Here is a 22,627-nt window from a genome sequence, read left to right as displayed (position 1 = left end):
GTCAACAACTTCCCCTTCTGGAGTCCCAAAGATAGAAGAGTGACTCCCTGCCGTGTCCTCTGATGCTTTGCAGTGGCCCCCAATTTTACCAGAACCCCCCTAGTGTATGCTTTGTGGGAGCTCCAAAGTAGGGAGGGGTCAGTAACAGAGGGCGCGTTCAGCTCCAAAATCTCCCGTATTGGACGTTGTAGGTGAATATTACGGGGAGGTTGGTCCAAGAAGTTTAAGTGTCCTATATAGCCTGCTGTTAGACCCTGTCCTTCCACAGCCACTTCCTGCGCATTTCCCCTATATGCCCTATAGGGGTCAGTGTGAGGGGAGCGCACACACCAGCAGGTGAAGGATGGCCAAAGGGGTCACTTTCACTTGCCTCTTCTTGCCCTGATGGCCAATAACCCCCTCTTACCCTTATGGCCAGTGAGCATCCTTACCCTGATGGACAGTGTTTCCTCCATTCCCTGATAGCCATTGTCCCCCTCTTACCCCTATGGACAGTGTCCCCTCTTACACAGATGGTCAGTATCCCCCCTTGCCCAGATGGTCAGTGTCTTCCCTTACACAAATGGCCAGTGTCCCCCCTTACCCTGATGACCAGTGCCCCCCTTTACCCTGATGACCAGTGTCCTCCTTTACCCTGATGACCAGTGTCCCCTTTTACTCTGATGGCCAGTGTCCCCTTTTACCCTGATGGCCAGTGTCCCCCCTTACACAGATGGTCAGTGTCCCCCCTTACTCTGATGACCAGTGTCCCCCCTTACTGTCAGAAACCCGGATATGACCAGAAATGTGTGGACTGACACAGGGAATCGCAGGCTTCAGGTGTGATGTAATAAATATAATTTATTGTGAGCTACCACAGTGTATAACAACATACAGTGCAAACAAACCCAAATAATCAAAACCCTTCACCCAATATACAGTCATGGCCGAAATTGTTGGCACCCTTGATATTTTTCCTGAAAATCAAGTATTTCACACAAAAAAGGTATTGCATTAACACATGTTTTGCTATACACATGTTTATTCCCTTTGTATGTATTGGAACAAATATAAAACAGAGGCAGAAAAGCAAATATGACATAATGTCACACAAAACCCCAAAAATGGGCTGGACAAAAGTATTGGCACCCTTAACTTAATATTTGGTTGCACACCCTTTGGAAAACATAACTGAAATCAGTCGCTTCCTATAACCATCAATAAGCTTCTGACACCTCTCACCCGGAATTTTGGACCACTCTTCCTTTGCAAACAGCTCCAGGTCTCTCTTATTGGAAGGACACCTTTTCCCAACAGCAATTTTAAGATCTCTCCACAGGTGTTCAATGGGATTTAGATCTGGGCTCATTGCTGGCCACTTCAGAACTCTCCAGCGCTTCTTTGCCATCCATTTCTGAGTGCTTTTTGACGTATGTTTGGGGTCATTGTCCTGCTGGAAGACCCAGGATCTTGGACGCAAACCCAGCTTTCTGACACTGGGCCCTACAGTGCGACCCAAAATCCTTTGGTAATCCTCAGATTTCATGATGCCTTGCACACAGTCAAGGCACCCAGTGCCAGAGGCAGCAAAACAACCCCAAAACATCATTGAACCTCCACCATATTTTACCGTAGGTACTGTGTTTTGTTCTTTGTAGGCCTCATTCCGTTTTCGGTAAACAGTAGAATGATGTGCTTTACCGAAAAGCTCTATCTTGGTCTCATCTGTCCACAAGACGTTTTCCCAGAAGGCTTTTGGCTTACTCAAGTACATTTTGGCAAACTGTAGTCTTGCTTTTTTATGTCTCTGTGTCAGCAGTGGGGTCCTCCTGGGTCTCCTGCCATAGCGTTTCATTTCATTTAAATGTCGACGGATAGTTCGCGCTGACACTGATGCTCCCTGAGCCTGCAGGACAGCTTGAATGTCTTTGGAACATGTTTGGGGCTGCTTATCCACCATCCGGACTATTCTGCGTTGCAATCTTTCATCAATTTTCCTCATCCGTCCACGACCAGGGAGATTAGCTACAGTGCCATGGGTTGCAAACTTCTTGATAATGTTGCGCACTGTGGACAAAGGCAAATCTAGTTCTCTGGAGATGGACTTGTAACCTTGAGATTGTTGATATTTTGCCACAATTTTGGTTCTCAGGTCCTCAGACAGTTCTCGTCTCCTCTTTCTGTTGTCCATGCTTAGTGTGGCACAGACAGACACACAATGCAAAGGTTAAGTGAACGTCTCTCCTTTTTATCTGCTTTCAGGTGTGATTTCTATATTGCCCACACCTGTTACTTGCCCCAGGTGAGTTTACAGGAGCATCACATGCTTGTAACATTCTTATTTATCCGCAGTTGTGAAAGGGTGCCAATACTTTTGTCCAGCCCATTTTTGGAGGTTTGTGTGACATTATGTCGAATTTGCTTTCTTTCCTCCCTTTTTTTGTTTTGTCCCAATACACACAAAGGGAATAAACATGTGTATAGCAAAACATGTGTTAATGCAATACGTTTCGTGAGAAATACATGATTTCCTGGAGAAATATCAAGGGTGCCAACAATTTCGGCCATGACTGTATATATATATACAGCAATCCAGCATGGAGGACGACAGGACACAGAGCAGGTAGCAGAGGCTCAAGGGAACAATACACCAAGGCACTGACTGCAGGCCTGGCCACTACTTAAATACACCTCCTGCAATCAGCCTCAGGCGATGGCTTGATTGCAGGAGGTGAGATCCTGGCTGCTGAAAAGCACCCGCTGGCAAGAACTGGTTCTGCAGCCCACAGAGCAGGCAAGCCCCAGCACCACTAGCTGTGAGTCCTTTCCTGACACTTACCCTGATGGCCAGTGTCCCCAGTTACCCTGATAGCAAGTGATTCCCCTTACCATAATAGCCAGTGCCCCCCTTTCCCTAATAGCCAGTGCCCCCCCCTTTCCCTAATAGCCAGTGCCCACCCCTTTCCCTAATAGCCAGTGTCCCTCCCTTTCCCTAATAGCCAATGTCCCCCCCTTTCCCTAATAGCCAGTGCCCACCCCTTTCCCTAATAGCCAGTGTCCCTCCCTTTCCCTAATAGCCAATGTCCCCCCCTTTCCCTAATAGCCAGTGTCCCTCCCTTTCCCTAATAGCCAATGTCCCCCCCTTTCCCTAATAGCCAGTGCCCACCCCTTTCCCTAATAGCCAGTGCCCCCCTTTCCCTAATAGCCAGTGCCCACCCCTTTCCCTAATAGCCAGTGTCCCTCCCTTTCCCTTATGCCAAGTGTCAAAAATAACTGTAATTTTTTAACTGTCAAAAAAAGAACTCATTTCAGTGGTCAAACATAATTATCAACTGACAAAATAACTGTCATTTTTAAATTGTCAATAAAACCATCATTTTTCAATTGCCATTTTTTGCCACTGTTAAATATAACTATCATTTTCAAATGAAAAAAATAACTGTCATTTTTAAATGACCAAAAAAATACTAATTTTTCAACTGTCACAAATAACTGTCATTTTTCAAATGTCAAAAAATGGCACTTTTCATCTGTCAAAACCCCTCATTTTTTCAGCTGTCATTTTATTGCCACTGTCAAAAATAAGTGTGACAAGCATGTATCCAGTGAAGGTGGAACACTTGGACCTCCTACATGCTTGTTCCTGGTCAGTGACACACTAGGGAGTGAAGTGAGGTTTAGGATGAAGATGACGGCCCCGGAACCTGCAGCTTTCTCTACAAATCACTCCTGTTTCCTGCCCTTCCTCTTATTGGCTGAGTATTGCACCAATCAGATCACCCCCCTTGTGATGTCCCTGGGCGGATCTCTCACTTCTGGCTCCTCCCACATATCTTTATACAACCTCCCCCTACCCATACCCCGGCATGGAGGGGCTGAGTGAAGGTGGTGGTGAAGGTGAGGAGGTGTTGGATCGGGTCACACAGATCATAGAAGGAGATCAGCCCGGCCTCATAATCCAGATCTATCCTGACTCTGGTACTGGAGACACCACCGGGGAATCGGGTCCAATTACTATCATGTATCACTGAGTACTCATCACCTCCCAACCCCAACCCCCACCTCTCCAACCCCCAGGACTTCTTATTATATCCAATCCGTGACTGACCTCCTCTCCTGTCTATATTGGGGTAACACATCCCGACTCTCCAGTACCGGGACCCCCCGACATCCACGTCCCAGTAATGTCTCCCATAGAAGAAGCTCTGACTGCTCATCACCTGAGAATCCTGGAACCTCTCTGGTGTTTCTGGCCGATTCTGATGTGATGATGACCAGGATGCAGTTTTCCCGTCATCTGATATATGTAGACGATTACCAGCTGTCCTCACATCCAGTAATATGTCTGTAACCCCCGACACCCCCCATGTTTGCTGTACAGCCCCAATATTTGGTCCTCCAGTGGGGGAGGGTTGGGGGTCTGGCCTGGATGGTGGACCATTGATGGGACCTTTGCCCTTTGTAGTAGAATGTGGAGAGACATGTGTGCCTGTACATTTCTGTACATTGACCCCAGACATGATATCAGATAAACCCGTGTGTAATGTGTGTGAGATCCCCCCCACATCCCCATCCCCTCCGTCATGGAGGAGGTTCTCATGTCTCTCTCTGTCCTCATCTCCATCCTCAGTATCACACAAGTCACCTGTGTCTGATTCCTGTAGGACAGTCAGTGGATTCGTCATGTTACACAGCTCCTCAATGTCCCTCATCTTCCTGGACAGCTCCTCCTTCTTTATTTCCAGATCCCGAATATAATCCAACATGGGACGGGAGACCCGCTCTGCCCACCCGGAGATGTCCCTCAGGACTCTCTTCTCCAGGTCTTCCAGACGTCTCCTGAGGTCTCTGAACAGGGCAGTGACTCTCTTGGTTTCATCATCTGCTTTTCCTTGTACTTTCCTCCTGCGTTCCTGCAGACTCTGGACTCTTTTCTCCATCTCCTCTCTCTCTGTCATCAGTTTCTGCAGAACATTCCTCAGTTTCTTCTTCTTCATCTCAGAGGCCTCCTCCAGAGTCTCCACCTGGTGTCCCCGATGTCCTCCGACCAAACTGCAGGACACACAGATACAGGTGGAGTCCTCGGTGCAGTAATACTTCAGTAGTTCCTTATGGATGGAGCATCTCCTGTCCTTCAGGGAAGTGGTGGGGTCACATAGGACGTGTTCTGGTGACTTGCTGTGGACTCTCAGGTGGTTGTCACATAGAGAAGCTTCACACATCAGACAGGATTTCACAGCCGGTACAGGAGTGTGAATACAGTAAGTACAGAAGACCCCGGACTCCTCCTGCTCTGGATGGGTAGACTGGAAGTTCTCCACTATGTTACGTAGTGTTATGTTCCTCCTCAGTGCAGGACAGTCCTGGAACTCTTCTCTGCATTCAGGACAGGAATAACCTCCAGACCCCTCCTGTGTATCCAACACACGGCCAATACAGTCCCGGCAGAAGTTGTGTCCACATCTCAGGGTTACAGGATCTGTATAAATGTTCAGACAGACGGAACATTTCAGCTCCTTCCTCAGATCAGAAGACGCCATCGCTGAGAGCAGAAGAGAGAAACGAAAGTGAAAGTAACCAGTGTGACCCGCTGTGTACGATCCTACAGGGAGGGGCTGAGACTCGTAGACATAGGAATCCTTACACAGAGGAGCACATACAGCACATGGGGGGATTCCTGACATTAATCTCCCTATCTGAGGAAAATAAAGAATATTTAATAGTCTGTGAAAACATTGTGTCAGGAATATTTATTCTTTTAAATGAACATTTGAACACTAAGTTACCCAGAGAAAATGGGTTTATCTGAAGAAAACAAGAGATCTAAAGATTAGCATGTAAGGGGGATTCTGATTGGCTGATTATTGGTACATAAAGATGCAAGTAGAACCCCCACTTCTTCTAGGATAGAACAACCACCCACCTGATTGCAGCCCTTTACCTCGGCCATATTGTGCCCATCTCCTTGTCATCGGCTTTCCCATAACCCCCCTGGCCATTAGCTTTTATATTAAATACAAACAATGTCCTCACAGAAGAGATAGTTTCTGAATTTTATTGGTGTTCTTCGGAAGACGGCGTCATCACATCACATGGAGATACTACCAGCTAGTCTTCACCATCCGAATCAATGGTTATGTTATCAAACAAATTCAAATAGTTTCAATATAGTTTTTGAATCGTCCAGACCAACGAATATACAAAACGAATGCCGAAGATACAAAACAAATTCCAAAAACAAATGTGTCTGAAATGAACATTTCCTGTGTGCTCATGTCTAATGCCCAGGGTTGGCAACCCGGTGATTATGATCCGGGCTTGCCGACCCGCCAGAGCATCAGAGTACATTGAAACAGTGCCAGCAGCAGAGGAAGCAGGCAGCAGCAGAGGAAGCAATCAGCAGCAGAGGAATCGGGCAGCAGCAGAGGAAGCGGGCAACAGCAGAGGAAGCAGGCAGCAGCAGAGGAATCGGGCAGCAGCAGAGGAAGCGGGCAGCAGCAGAGGAAGCAGGAAGCAGCAGAGGAATCAGACAGCAGCAGAGGAAGCAGGCAGCAGCAAAGGAGGCAGGCAGCAGCAGAGGAAGCAGGCAACAGAAGAGAAAGCAGACAGCAGCAGAGGAAGCAGGCAACAGAAGAGAAAGCAGACATCAGCAGAGGAAGCAGGCAACAGAAGAGAAAGCAGACAGCAGCAGAGGAAGCAATCAGCAGCAGAGGAATCAGGCATCAGCAGAGGAATTAGGCAGCAGCAGAGGAAGCAGGCAGCAGCAGAGGACGCAGGCAACAGCAGAGGAAGCAGGCAGCAGCAGAGGTAGCAGGCAGCAGCAGAGGAATCGGGCAGCAGCAGACGAAGCAGGCAACAGCAGAGGAAGCAGGCAGCAGCAGATGAAGCGGGCAACCGCAGAAGAAGCAGGAAACAGCAGAGGAAGCAGGCAACAGCAGAGGAAGCGGGTAAAATCAGAGGAAGCAATCAGCAGCAGAGGAATCAGGCAGCAGATGAAGCAGGCAGCAGCAGAGGAAGCAGGTAGCAGTAGAGGAGGCAGGAAACAGCAGAGGAAGCAGGCAACAGCAGAGGAAGCAGGCAGCAGCAGAGGAAGCAGGCAGCAGCAGATGAAGCGGGCAGCAGTAGAGGAAGCAGGCAGCAGCAGATGAAGCAGGCAGCAGCAGAGGAAGCAGGCAGCAGTAGAGGAGGCAGGCAACAGCAGAGGAAGCAGGCAACAGCAGAGGAAGCAGGCAGCAGCAGAGAAAGCGGATAACAGCAGAGGAATCAGGCAGCAGCAGAGGAAGCAGGCAGCAGCAGAGGAAGCAGGCAGCAGCAGAGGAAGCAGGCAACAGCAGAGGAAGCAGGCAGCAGCAGAGGAAGCAGGCAACAGCAGAGGAAGCAGGCAGCAGCAGAGGAAGCAGGCAGCAGCAGCAGAGGAAGCAGGCAGCAGCAGAGGAAGCAGGCAGCAGTAGAGGAAGCAGGCAGCAGCAGAGGAAGCAGGCAGCAGTATAGGCACATAAGCCGATATTTCCTCTGTAGCGCCAGCTCCTGTTCCAAGTGGAGTGATACCTACTGCACTTCCCTGGGACCTCTCTAGATGCCTGGAGAGCCATCAGAAGCTGGAAGAGGAAAAGAAGAGCAGTCATTAGACAACACATACACTGCGCGTTTGCAATGGCCATAATTGCACCTATAAAAGGGCTAACAACTGTCAGGCTGCTTCCACATTGTTCCGCGGGGGCAGCGCAGTGCACCTTTGGCTTTCCTGTGGGTTAGCTGCACTGAGCAATAGACGTCTGTTATATCCGGAGGGTCTGGTGACCCCCTGAGGCTGGATTCTCACTTCAGCAATTTGTAGCTCGAAGCTCCAAAAACATCAATTGTTCTCTATGGTGTCTGTTTGGTGTGATCGGGTGTGAACAGGCACCATAGAGAACAATTCATCTTTTAAGTTTGAGCGTTTTTGGAGCTTCCAGTGTGAATCCAGCCTCAGTGTAGGAGTTTCGGTTTCAGTGAGTGCAGCACACCCTCAGGATATAATAGAAGTCTATGGCAACGTGCAGCAAACCCACTGGAAAGCCGCAGGCGCACTGTGCTGCATCCATGGAGCGGGGAAACAGTAGCACATCAGTGTGAGAGCAGTTTTATAGGGGGCTCAGGACAGCAAGGGTTTGTGTACAATTGGGGTTCCCCCCCCCCCATTAGGGTTGCCACCTCATCCCTTTAAAACCGAACACATCTTAATTACACGGGTTCTGTGGCTGCTTAAGGTGGTAATTAAACCCACTTAGTGCCTTATCTGCATTCAATTATCCTCAGAACCCGTGTAATTAATGTGTTCTGAGTTAAGGAGATGAGGTGGCAACCCTAGTGGGGGGTGGTAAAACCCCATGTTTTTACCCCGCCTCCCAACCACTGATGTAGCATCAGGGGTCACAATGGTGACTCTGCCCCATCCTCCAGGGGGCCCATGCAGCCTCCTTGTCACATTCTGTTGTTTGGACAAGAAGGGGCGGCCTATACAGGAACCGATCCTCTACATTTTCTTCCTGCAACTGCTGAAAGCTCTCTTCATTGAGCAGCTGAAGGAGGAAAATGTTCATTATGCTGTTCAAAATAAAAAAAATTCTAAATTCTGAACCTTTTCATTGTGGCCCGCGACTGGTGACCAAATCACTTAAGTGGCCCTTGTTCCTCAAAAGGTTGAGCGCCCCGTCTTCAGGTCTTCCTAAATGCATTGCATTATCGGGGTGAGGCTACAGGAGGAAAGTTGGTGTACGTCTGCAGGAAGTTCAATCCCCAAATAAGTGATCGCCTCTTCTTTCCCAGCAAAAGGGAACTTGTGATTATACAGAGACACGTCCGGAGGGGAAAGGACCAAATGAAACACAAAGGATTTGGCATGGCTGACATGTAAATGAGACAATGGGAAAAGGACAAGACAATGAGACAAATGGTCCAGCTCCTCTTACAAGCTTCGGAAGGGAGGTGGGCGGATCCGTTGCGAACAGCAGCCTATCATTGGTGTACACTGAGAGCTGTAATCTCTACCTGCCAAAGTAAAGCCTTTAATGTCAGGATGTGAGGGAAACAAACAAAGAAATGGTTGGAGAGTCAAGAAAGGTGTCAAAGGTGACGGTGGGCAGCCCTGTCTCAGTTGTGAATGGTAAAGCCCTCTGATGTATGGTCATTCACCTTGACCCTAGCCGAGGGATTAGTATACAAAGCCAATATTCTCTTGCAGGAACGTGGTTTAATGCCCACTGACTTCAGAACCGCAGCAAGCTAGTCCACACCGCATGGCCAAGGCCTTCTCTGCATCTAGCGCCATGACTTTCATGGTGTTGTCTCCGGCCTCCCAAGCTGCCACAGTGGAATGAACTTGGCAATTAACATCAGCAAACAATTCGCCAAAATGTTGGCATATAATTTACCATCCACATTGAGGTGGGGGACGGATGGGATGGCAATTGGACACCTGAGTAAGACCTTTGCCCTCCTTTGGCACCACCGCTCTATATGAGCTGCAGAAGGTGCACCAGTGGAGGTCCTTCCACCAGAGAAGTAAATTCATGTATAATACATAAGGGGGGATATGATCCCCATGTATAATACATAAGGGGGGGATATGATCCCCATGTATAATACATAAGGGGGGGATATGATCCCCATGTATAATACATAAGGGGGGATATGATCTCCATGTATAATACATAAGGGGGGATATTATACATGGAGATCATATCCCCCTTATGTATTATACATGGAGATCATATCCCCCCTTATGTATTATACATGGAGATCATATCCCCCCCTTATGTATTATACATGGAGATCATATCCCCCCTTATGTATTTTATATGGAGATCATATCCCCCCCTTATGTATTATACATGGAGATCATCATATCCCCCCTTATGTATTATACATGGAGATCATATCCCCCCCTTATGTATTATACCTGGAGATCGTATCCCCCCCTTATGTATTATACATGGAGATCATATCCCCCCTTATGTATTATACATGGAGATCATATCCCCCCTTACGTATTATACATGGAGATCATATCCCCCCTTATGAATAATACATGGTTATCATATCCCCCCTTATGTATTATACATGGAGATCATATCCCCCCTTATGTATTATACATGGAGATCATATCCCCCCTTATGTATTATACATGGAGATCATATCCCCCCTTATGTATTATACATGGAGATCATATCCCCCCCTTATGTATTATACATGGAGATCATATCCCCCCTTATGTATTATACATGGTGATCATATCCCCCCTTATGTATTATACATGGAGATCATATCCCCCCCTTATGTATTATACATGGAGTTCATATCCCCCCTTATGTATTATACATGGAGATCATATCCCCCCTTATGTATTATACATGGAGATCATATCCCTCCTTATGTATTATACATGGAGATCATATCCCCCTTATGTATAATACATGGTGATCATTACCCCCCCTTATGTATTATACATGGAGATCATATCCCCCCTTATGTATTATACATGGAGATCATATCCCCCTTATGTATTATACATGGTGATCATTACCCCCCCTTATGTATTATACATGGAGATCATATCCCCCCTTATGTATTATACATGGAGATCATATCCCCCCTTATGTATTATACATGGAGATCATATCCCCCTTATGTATTATACATGGAGATCATATCCCCCCTTATGTATTATACATGGAGATCATATCCCCCCTTATGTATTATACATGGAGATCATCATTTTTTCCATAAATGACATTCTGCAAATACATTTAGAGGAGCGCTGCAGATACACTTTTTGCCGGCTTGGAATTAATCTTATTTTCATCCTACTTCTTCTTCTTCATCCTCATCCTCATAAGAAGAAAAAGAAGAAGTAGGATGAAAATAAGAATAATTCCAAGCCGGCAAAAAGTGTATCTGCAGCGCTCCTCTAAATGTATTTGCAGAATGTCATTTATGGAAACAAATAGATACAATGTTTCAACCGCTGTATGGAAGGACAGTCCCAGAACTGTCATTAATAGTCTATTTCTGACAGTTCCATGACATTCCCTCCATACAGCGGTTGAAACAGCTGTATGGAGTGAATGTCCCAGAACTGTCAGAAATAGTCTATTTATGACAGTTCTGGGACATTCCCTCCATACAGCGGTTTCCGACAAAAAGTGTATGTGCAGAGTTCCTCTATTCTGCAGATACACTTAGAGGAGCTCTGCAGATACACTTAGAGGAGCTCTGCACATACACTTTTTGCCGGCTTGGAATTATTCTTATTTTCATCCTACTTCTTCTTCTTCTTCTTCTTCTTCTTCTTCTTCTTCTTCATCCTCTTCTTCTTCTTCTGAGGATGAGGATAAAGAAGAAGAAGAAGAAGAAGAAGTAGGATGAAAATAAGATTAATTCCAAACAGGCAAAAAGTGTATGTGCAGAGCTCCTCTAAGTGTATCTGCAGAGCTCCTCTTAGTGTATCTGCAGAATAGAGGAACTCTGCACATACACTTTTTGCCGGCTTGGAATTATTCTTATTTTCATCCTACTTCTTCTTCTTCTTCTTCATCCTCATCCTCATCCTCAGAAGAAGAGGATGAGGATGAGGATGAAGAAGAAGAAGAAGAAGAAGAAGTAGGATGAAAAGAAGAATAATTCCAAGCCGGCAAAAAGTGTATGTGCAGAGTTCCTCTATTTCTGACAGTTCTCTCACAGCTCCTTCACATGTACAGCGGTTGAAACATCTGTATCCTAAATGTAAACTAATAGATACAATGTTTCAACCGCTAAACATGTGTTCCTTCTGTCAGAGAAATGTCAGAAATAGCGGAGCTCACTGCAGGGACACTTTTGCCGGCTGATCGGGAAATGTTCGATTCGCGCACCCGAAGTAGGCAAAATTTCGGTTTCGACGCGAATCGAATATTTCCTGAAATTCGACTCGAATTCCGGTTCGCCTGGTTCGATTCGCTCATCTCTAATGGAGATCATATCCCCCCCCTTATGTATTATACATGGAGATCATATCCCCCCTTATGTATTATACATGGAGATCATATCCCCCCTTATGTATTATACATGGAGATCATATCCCCCCTTATGTATTATACATGGAGATCATATCCCCCCTTATGTATTATACATGGAGATCATATCCCCCCTTATGTATTATACATGGTGATCATATCCCCCCTTATGTATTATACATGGAGATCATATCCCCCCTTATGTATTATACATGGGGATCATATCCCCCCCTTATGTATTATACATGGGGATCATATCCCCCCTTATGTATTATACATGGAGATCATATCCCCCTTATGTATTATACATGGAGATCATATCCCCCCTTATGTATTATACATGGAGATCATATCCCCCCCCCCTTATGTATTATACATGGAGATCATATCCCCCCCCTTATGTATTATGCATGGAGATCATATCCCCCCCCCTTATGTATTATACATGGAGATCATATCCCCCCTTATGTATTATACATGGTGATCATATCCCCCCTTATGTATTATACATGGAGATCATATCCCCCCTTATGTATTATACATGGGGATCATATCCCCCCCCTTATGTATTATACATGGAGATCATACCCCCCCCCCCTTATGTATTATACATGGAGATCATATCCCCCCTTATGTATTATACATGGAGATCATATCCCCCCTTATGTATTATACATGGAGATCATATCCCCCCTTATGTATTATACATGGAGATCATATCCCCCTTATGTATTACACATGGAGATCATATCCCCCCTTATGTATTATACATGGAGATCATATCCCCCTTATGTATTATACATGGAGATCATATCCCCCCCCTTATGTATTATACATGGAGATCATATCCCCCTTATGTATTATACATGGAGATCATATCCCCCCTTATGTATTATACATGGAGATCATATCCCCCTTATGTATTATACATGGAGATCATATCCCCCCTTATGTATTATACATGGAGATCATATCCCCCCTTATGTTTTATACATGGAGATCATATCCCCCCCTTATGTATTATACATGGAGATCATATCCCCCCTTATGTATTATACATGGAGATCATATCCCCCCCCTTATGTATTATACATGGAGATCATATCCCCCTTATGTGGGAAGTGGCTGTGGGGGATGGAGTGGTAGGAGGAGTGGAGGAGATCGGCTGTTAGGTGAGGGCGGGGTAGGCTTCCCTGAAGAGATGGGTTTTTAGGGTGCGCCTAAAGATAAGGAGGGTAGGTTACAGTCTGGTGGATTGGGGTAGTGAGTTCCAGAGGATGGGGGAAGTCCTGGAGAAGTCCTGCAGTCGGGCGTGGGAGGTGGAGATCAGGGAGCTAGAGAGTAGGAGGTCTTGTGAGGAATGATGAGTACGTGTTGGGTGGTATTTGGGTATCAGGTCGGTGATGTAGTTTGGGGCAGTGTTATGAATGGCTTTGTACGGCAATTTTAGTAATTTGAATTTTATGCGTTTTTATTTTATTTTTTATTTTATTTTATGATGGAGGACACTGAGCGGAGGGCAGTGGAGGGATTGGCGGAGAGGGGTGGAGGACACTGAGTGGAGGCCAGTGGAGGGATTGGCAGAGAGGGGTGGAGGACGCTGAGTGGAGGCCAGTGGAGGGATTGGCAGAGAGGGGTGGAGGACGCTGAGCGGAGGCCAGTGGAGGGATTGGCAGAGAGGGGTGGAGGACATTGAGCGGAGGCCAGTGGAGGGATTGGCAGAAAGGGGTGGAGAACACTGAGTGGAGGCCAGTGGAGGGATTGGCAGAGAGGGGTGGAGGACACTGAGTGGAGGCCAGTGGAGGTATTGGCAGAGAGGGGTGGAGGACACTGAGCGGAGGCCGGTGGAGGGATTGGCAGAGAGGGGTGGAGAACACTGAGTGGAGGCCAGTGGAGGGATTGGCAGAGAGGGGTGGAGGACACTGAGTGGAGGCCAGTGGAGGTATTGGCAGAGAGGGGTGGAGGACGCTGAGTGGAGGCCAGTGGAGGTATTGGCAGAGAGGGGTGGAGGACGCTGAGTGGAGGCCAGTGGAGGTATTGGCAGAGAGGGGTGGCAGATACGGAACGGTTAGTAAGGTGGATGAGTCTGGTATTCATGATAGATTGAAGAGGGATAGCCTGCGATTCGGTAGGCCAATGAGGAGGGAGTTACAATAGTCAAGTGTATTATATTGTAGTATCTCTGGTACTTCCATATATTCTGTACCGCTTTATACTGTGTATTATATTCTGTACCGCTTTATACTGTGTATTATATTGTAGTATCGCTTTATACTGTGTATTATATTGTAGTATCGCTTTATACTGTGTATTATATTCTGTACCGCTTTATACTGTGTATTATATTGTAGTACCTCTTTATACTGTGTATTATATTGTAGTATCGCTTTATACTGTGTATTATATTGTAGTACGGCTTTATACTGTGTATTATATTGTAGTACCCCTTTATACTGTGTATTATATTGTAGTACGGCTTTATACTGTGTATTATATTGTAGTACCCCTTTATACTGTGTATTATATTGTAGTATCTCTTTATACTGTGTATTATATTGTAGTATCTCTGGTACTTCCATATATTCTGTACCGCTTTATACTGTGTATTATATTCTGTACCGCTTTATACTGTGTATTATATTGTAGTATCGCTTTATACTGTGTATTATATTGTAGTATCGCTTTATACTGTGTATTATATTCTGTACCGCTTTATACTGTGTATTATATTGTAGTACCTCTTTATACTGTGTATTATATTGTAGTATCGCTTTATACTGTGTATTATATTGTAGTACGGCTTTATACTGTGTATTATATTGTAGTACCCCTTTATACTGTGTATTATATTGTAGTACGGCTTTATACTGTGTATTATATTGTAGTACCGCTATATACTGTGTATTATATTGTAGTACCTCTTTATACTGTGTATTATATTGTAGTACCCCTTTATACTGTGTATTATATTGTAGTACCGCTTTATACTGTGTATTATATTGTAGTATCGCTTTATACTGTGTATTATATTGTAGTACCGCTTTATACTGTGTATTATATTGTAGTACCGCTTTATTCTGTGTATTATATTGTAGTACCGCTTTATACTGTGTATTATATTGTAGTATTGCTTTATACTGTGTATTATATTGTAGTATCGCTTTATACTGTGTATTATATTGTAGTATTGCTTTATACTGTGTATTATATTGTAGTATTGCTTTATACTGTGTATTATATTGTAGTACCGCTTTATACTGTGTATTATATTCTGTATCGCTTTATACTGTGTATTATATTGTAGTACCGCTTTATACTGTGTATTATATTGTAGTATCGCTTTATACTGTGTATTATATTGTAGTACCGCTTTATACTGTGTATTATATTGTAGTACCGCTTTATTCTGTGTATTATATTGTAGTACCGCTTTATACTGTGTATTATATTGTAGTATTGCTTTATACTGTGTATTATATTGTAGTATTGCTTTATACTGTGTATTATATTGTAGTACCGCTTTATACTGTGTATTATATTGTAGTATCGCTTTATACTGTGTATTATATTGTAGTACCTCTTTATACTGTGTATTATATTGTAGTACCTCTTTATACTGTGTATTATATTGTAGTACCGCTTTATACTGTGTATTATATTGTAGTACCCCTTTATACTGTGTATTATATTGTAGTACCGCTTTATACTGATAGTCCCTCTGTGTTTCTCTCTGTTTTCTTTGTGATATCCTTTATCTATAATCTCTGTGATAATATCATACTTTCATCTTTATAATCGATATCCTTCCTGCAGGTTCTTCCTAACCTCATGAACTGCCCCCGAGGTATATTATTCAGCCATGGTTGATAATGACAGATATTCATCGGAAGATATGCATTTCTGTCTGTTTTTTTTTTTAAATTTATATATAAATTAGGTCCCTCTTTTTTAATTTGAATATCCAAAAAGTTAAAACATTCTGTACTTATATCCCAACTTAACATCATATTTTTGTCATTCTTATTTAAACCTTCATAAAACTTGATGAGTTGTTTCCTATCACCATCCCGTATAATCAGCACATCATCGATATATCTATCATACACAAACATTTCTTTCCTGGTATTATGGGAGATAAACTCTTCTTCCCACTTAGCCATGTATAGATTAGCTATACTTGGGGTGAACTTGGCCCCCATAGCCACGCCTTTTATTTGTACAAAGTATACCAGAAATAATTGTGATCTTGGCAGAATGTTAAACATTTCAATATAAATCTTTTCTGTTTAGTTGGAATATTAGAATATGTATTAAGGGCCCATTTTGCTGCTTCTATATCTCCTTCATGGTCCATGTTTGTATATAGCGAGGAGACATCTGCTGGACTTACACGCGTGTTTATATTTACATTCACATGTTGGATGACTTGTATGACATGCTTTGTGTCTCTGAGGTCAGCTGGTGTCTGTTCCACCAATGGTTGTAGAGAATGATCAATGTATTCCCCTAATCTAGATATCAGAGAATCTATCCCATTGATGATTGGTCTGCCTGGCGGGTGACGGCCATCTTTATGTATCTTTGGGACTGAATAGATTTTGGGTCATTTACAGACTGAGGGGACCAAATACTTCTCCTCTTTATTATTTACAATTCCTTTCCGGCTGCCACACTGTATTCCTTTCATCAACTCTTTCTTGTAGGTTTTATAGGATTTCTGTTCAGTTTCTTGTCTGTATGAACATCAGCGATCATATTATTCATAGTAGACTGATAATAGTCTGTAGATAATCCCGCCATGGCTCCTCCCCCCGCTGGACGCATTACTACGTCTTTCCTGCTTTATAAACCTTTCATCCCTTTTTCCAAGATGCGTTCTTCTTTGTATGTTTAATATTTAGGGCCCCTAAATCTTCTATTCCCGATATCAATATATTTATTATGTACAATGTTGGGGCTAAAAACCGACTTATCCCTGAAATTGCTGCGATGTGTTACCCCCCCTCACAATTGTTCTTATAATAGGATTTGGGGGTCATATTTGTTTAGGTTGAGATTTCTTACTACCGCCGGAGTGAAGAACTCCATTAATTTGCGGGGCCCCTCCTTTATTTTCTGCTTCCCCATCCTACTGCCTCTGTGCCCCCCACCCCACCCGGAGATGAGTAGGAATGTCGGCGGGATTCCCCGCTGTCACTCATCGCTTTGACACCCTGCGGCTCTCGGCGGCTCCTGGAGCTCTGCTACTGTGCGGCCAACTCCGTCCACCGCCGGCCACGCCCCCAATTACATTTATTCTTAACAGTTGAAAAACAACAGTTATATTTGACAGTTGCAAAATGACAGTTTATTTTACCGTGGCAATAAAATGCAGATAATTTTTGACAGTGAAAAAAAAATCACATTTAAAGAAAGAGGGGTTTTATCGACAGTTGAAAAATGACAATTTTTTTGATAGTGGCAACAAATTTGTTTTTTTTTGTCAGTTGAAAAACATTTATTTTTGACAGTAGAGAAATGAGGTTTTTTTGGTCAGTTGGAAAATGACAGTGGCAAAAATTACAGATGTGTTTTTTGACAGTTGAAAATGTTTTTCAATTTTTTACATTGGAAAATATGGCACTTGAAAAATTTGTGTTTTTTGAAACTTGAAAAATGACAGTTATATTTTTATAGAGGCGAGAAATGACAGAGTTTTATGTCAGTGGCAATAAAATGACATTTGAAAAATGAGTGCTTTTTGACAGTTCAAAAATAACAGTTATATTTGACAGTTGGAAATGACAGTTAATTGTTTACAGTTGAAAAAATTGCAATTGAAAAATGAGTGCTTATTGGCAGTTGAAAAATAACATTTTTTTTCATAAAAAACAAGTCGTGACCGTTGAAAAATTACAGTTATTTTTGACAGGTTAAAAATGACAGTTTTTTTGTCTTAAAAATCAACAGTTTTTTTGACAGATGAAAAATGACAGTTATATTTTTTCTTCAGTGACAATAAAATGACAGTTGAAAAATGAGGGTTTTTCAACTGCTGAAAAATGACAGTTAATTTTTTACAGTACCAAAAAATGGCAATTGAAAAATGAGGGTTTTCTGACAATTGAAAGATGACAGGTATTTTTTTGTCTTAAAATGTTGCAAAATGACACGTATATTTCTTTAGTGGCAAGAAATGACAGCATTTTTTGTCAGTGGCAATAAAAGGACAGTTGAAAAATTAGTTTTTTTTCGACAGTTGAAAATTGACAGTTATTTTTTGTCGTAAAAAATATATTTTACAGTTGAAAAATTACATTTATTTTTAAAAGTTGAAAAACAACAGTTATATTTGACAATTGAAAAATAACAGTTTATTTTACAGTGGCAATAAAATGCAGATCATTTTTGACAGTGGAAAAAAATAACATTTAAAAAAAAGAGGGGTTTTTTGTCAGTAAAGAATGAGTTTTTTGTTAGTTGAAAAATTACAGTTTTTTTGACAGTGGCAAAAAATTTCTTATATTTTTGTCGATTGAAAAATTACAGTGTCATTTTTTTGCCACTGTAAAAAAAAAAGTAATTTTTAAACTGCCAATAAAACCTGTAATCTTTTAATTGTCATAAAACCCCTCATTAATCAACTGTTATTTGTTGCAACTGCCAAAAATAAACTGTATTTTTTTTTATCACCGTCAAAAAAAATAGCAGTTTTTCAACTGTTAAAAATAACTTTCATTTCTCAATTGAAAAAATAATCTCATTTTTGAACTGTCATTTTTTCCATTGTCAAAAATTAACTGTTTTTTTATGTCACTGTAAAAAAAACCTATTATGATTCTGCTGTCAAAAATAACTCATTTTTCAACTGTCATTTTATTGCCACTGTCAAAAATAGGTGTCAAAAAGAAAAGCATGCAGCCAGTGAAGGCGGAACACTCGGACCTCCTGCATGCTTGTTCCTGGTCAGTGACACACTAGGGAGTGAAGTGAGGTTTAGGATGAAGATGACGGCCCCGGAACCTGCAGCTTTCTCCACAAATCACTCCTGTTTCCTGCCCTTCCTCCTATTGGCTGAGTATTGCACCAATCACCAATCAGATCATCCCCATTGTGATGTCTCTGGGCGGATCTCTCACTCCTGGCTCCTCCCACATATCTTTATACAACCTTCCCATACACCTACCCCGGCATGGAGGGGCTGAGTGAAGGTGGTGGTGAAGGTGTGGAGGTGTCGGATCGGGTCACACAGATCATAGAAGGAGATCCGCCCGGCCTCATAATCCAGATCTATCCTGACTCTGGTACTGGAGACACCACCGGGGAATCGGGTCTTCTTACTGTCATGTATCACTGAGTACTCATCACCCTCCAAAAACACCTCCAACCCCCCCCTCACCAACCCCCAGGACTTCTTATTACATCCAATCACTGACTGACCTCCTCTCCTGTCTATATTGGGGTAACACATCCCCACTCTCCAGTGATCTGACCCCCCGACATCCACGTCCCAATAATGTCTCCCGGAGGAGAAGCTCTCACTGCTCATCACCTGAGGACAATGCTGGAACCTCTCTGGTGTTTCTGGCCAATTCTGATGTGATGACCAGGATGCAGTTTTCCCGTCATCTGATATATGTAGACGATTACCAGCTGTCCTCACATCCAGTAATTTGTCTGTAACCCCCGACACCCCCAATGTTTGCTGTACAGCCCCCATATTTGGTCCTCCGGTGGGGGAGGGTTGGGGGTCTGGCCTGGATGGTGGACCATTGATGGGACCTTTGCCCTTTGTAGTAGAATGTGGAGAGACATGTGTGCCTGTACATTTCTGTACATTGACCCCAGACATGATATCAGATAAACCCGTGTGTAATGTGTGTGAGATCCCCCCCACATCCCCATCCCCTCCATCATGGAGGAGGTTCTCATGTCTCTCTCTGTCCTCATCATCTCCATCCTCGGTATCACACAAGTCACCTGTGTTTGATTCCTGTAGGACAGTCAGTGGATCCGTCATGTTACACAGCTTCTCAATGTCCCTCATCTTCCTGGACAGCTCCTCCTTCTTTATTTCCAGATCCCGAATATAATCCAACATGGGACGGGAGACCCGCTCTGCCCACCCAGAGATGTCCCTCAGGACTCTCTTCTCCAGGTCTTCCAGATGTCTCCTGAGGTCTCTGAACAGGGCAGTGACTCTCTTGGTTTCATCATCTGCTTTTCCTTGTACTTTCCTCCTGCGTTCCTGCAGACTCTGGACTCTTTTCTCCATCTCCTCTCTCTCTGTCATCAGTTTCTGCAGAACATTCCTCAGTTTCTTCTTCTTCTTCTCAGAGGCCTCCTCCAGAGTCTCCACCTGGTGTTCCCGATGTTCTCCATCCAGCCTGCAGTACACACAGATACAGGTGGAGTCCTCGGTGCAGAAATACTTCAGTAGTTCCTTATGGATGGAGCATTTCCTGTCCTTCAGGGAAGTGGTGGGGTCACATAGGACGTGTTCTGGTGACTTGCTGTGGACTCTCAGGTGGTTGTCACACAGAGAAGCTTCACACATCAGACAGGATTTCACAGCCGGTACAGGAGTGTGAATACAGTGAGTACAGAAGACCCCGGACTCCTCCTGCTCTGGATGGGTAGACTGGAAGTTCTCCACTATGTTACGTAGTGTTATGTTCCTGTGCTGTGCAGGACATTCCTGGAACTCTTCTCTGCATTCAGGACAGGAATAACCTCCAGTCTCCTCCTGTGTATCCAACACACGGCCAATACAGTCCCGGCAGAAGTTGTGTCCACATCTCAGGGTTACAGGATCTGTATAAATGTTCAGACAGACGGAACATTCCAGCTCCTTCCTCAGATCAGCAGATGCCATCGCTGGGAGCAGAAGACAGAATGACGGGGAAAGTCTCTGACACTCCGTATGCAATGTGACCCGTTCTGTACACTCCTACACGGGGGAGGTGTACATTCCTACACAGGGAGAGGCTGGGACTGAGACACGTAGCTAGAAGAATTCTTCTACAGAAGGACACAGACATGTAATAAGTAGTGACGGGTCCAACACCCCCCTGTTCGGTTCGCGGTCCAACATTCCAACTTGACGAAAGTTCAACCGCAAACTTCGAACTCAATGCAAGTCTATGGGACTGGAACTTGTAAATGGAAAAGTGTCCATTCTGAAGGCTTTTATGCCAGTTATTGGCCCCAGAAGTGGTATGGGGACTCGGGGACGGCCCTGAGGGACAGGAATCAGTGGGGGAAAAAAGTACAATTTTTAAAGGGGCCATCATTTTTCATTGCTTAAAGTAAAAAAAACATAAAAAAATTAAAAATGTAATTATCATGTCTGGGGGGTCCCCATAAACTCCCTGCAAAGTTGCAATCTGTACAATGTATAGGACCTGCTGCACCACAACTGACATTTATATTATAAAAAAGACATGTGGGGTCTCCCCTAATCCAGAACACACCCATGAGGTCCGGTGGGAAAGTTAGGAGGAACCCCACAGTGATTTTTTTTTTTAAAGTGGGTGGGGTTCCCCCTAAGATCCACACCAGGCCCTTTAGGCCTTATAGGCCTTCTTTTCAAATCTTTCCTATTAATTTTTGGTAACACAGTTACAGTAACAATAACAAAGATATATGAAGGCAGAAATTCCACATAGACATGTCTCAGCAGTCTGGCGCTAATACGCTCTTAGATCTAGAAAAGCATTTATAAAATGGCCCTCAGGCCTACATTTGTATATTGGAATCGGTCAATGTTGGCAATACCAGTTACCAGACTAATAGATCTTCATGGCTGATATTCCATACACAGTGCTTATTAGAGACATAAAAACTCCAAAGAAGTAAGAAGGGAAAACAAAGAACTAAAGAAAGAAATCGATAGAAGGAGATGAGACTGGAGCACAGATGCCACCAAAGAGACAATATGATATACAAAACTGTATACTCCGATAATCACATCCTGGGACATAAACCTTCCTGTCCAGCTAGACCATTTCACATGGAATTTCCCCGTGTGTTGGCATTGAAGAGACACAGCTCTTTCACAGATGTAATGTGAATTAACTCTATGGATCACTTCCAGAATAGAGGGGATCTTCACCGACCTCCATGCAGCCGTGATGGACATTCTGGCAGAGATAAGTATATGGCCGACAATTGTCCTATACTGGGCAGGAAATAGGTGTAGGGTGATATTGAGTAGTGCCAGATGAGGAGCTGGGCTAGTTATCATTCCAGACACCCGTGAGATAAGTGCAAAGACCTCCTGCCAGAAATATTGTAAGCGGGGGCATGCCCACATAATATGGAGTAGATTGCCCTCTTCTCCACAGTTCCTCCAGCACAGAGAGGACACATTGGGATAGATTGCAGCAAGTCTATAAGGAGTCAGGTAGCCGCAATGTAATATTTTAAGAGAGCAATTCCAATGATTTGTACATTTAGTAATACTTCAGTTATTGCCCAGAGCAGCCCCCCACTCATCTTTGGTGAAGGACCTTTGAAGGTCAGTCTCCCATTTCCCTATATTATGTATAATAGGGGGGTCATTATCATAATGTAAGTAATTGTAGAACCACAAAATCCCTTTTTTCTGATGAATAGGGTTAGTCACAACCTGCCAT

General features: G+C 43.7%; 2 protein-coding genes across 2 annotated transcripts; both read right to left on the bottom strand.

Annotated features, from left to right (window-relative positions):
* Positions 1–3,229: 3,229 nt before the first annotated feature.
* LOC149430652 (E3 ubiquitin/ISG15 ligase TRIM25-like) lies at positions 3,230–5,519 on the bottom strand. Its single transcript, XM_089666133.1, has one exon. The coding sequence runs from the start codon at positions 5,517–5,519 to the stop codon at positions 3,789–3,791; it is 1,731 nt and encodes a 576-aa protein (XP_089522259.1). The 3' UTR covers positions 3,230–3,788.
* An 11,811-nt stretch (positions 5,520–17,330) lies between these two features.
* LOC149430651 (E3 ubiquitin/ISG15 ligase TRIM25-like) lies at positions 17,331–20,865 on the bottom strand. The gene has a single exon (XM_089666131.1). It carries the CDS (start codon positions 20,863–20,865, stop codon positions 19,126–19,128), a length of 1,740 nt encoding a protein of 579 aa, XP_089522257.1. The 3' UTR covers positions 17,331–19,125.
* Positions 20,866–22,627: the final 1,762 nt, after the last annotated feature.

Source organism: Staurois parvus, unplaced genomic scaffold, assembly GCF_062004578.1.
Source record: "Staurois parvus isolate SC_StPar_1 unplaced genomic scaffold, SC_StPar_1.0 ptg002548l, whole genome shotgun sequence".
NCBI lineage: Eukaryota > Metazoa > Chordata > Amphibia > Anura > Ranidae > Staurois > Staurois parvus.
Note: the sequence above shows the minus strand (reverse complement) of the source record. Positions and strands in the feature narration are given on the sequence as shown.

Coding starts and splice junctions, on each gene's coding strand:
- LOC149430652 (XM_089666133.1), bottom strand. CDS start 5,519: ATGGCGTCTTCTGATCTGAGGAAGGAGCTGAAATGTTCCGTCTGTCTG.
- LOC149430651 (XM_089666131.1), bottom strand. CDS start 20,865: ATGGCATCTGCTGATCTGAGGAAGGAGCTGGAATGTTCCGTCTGTCTG.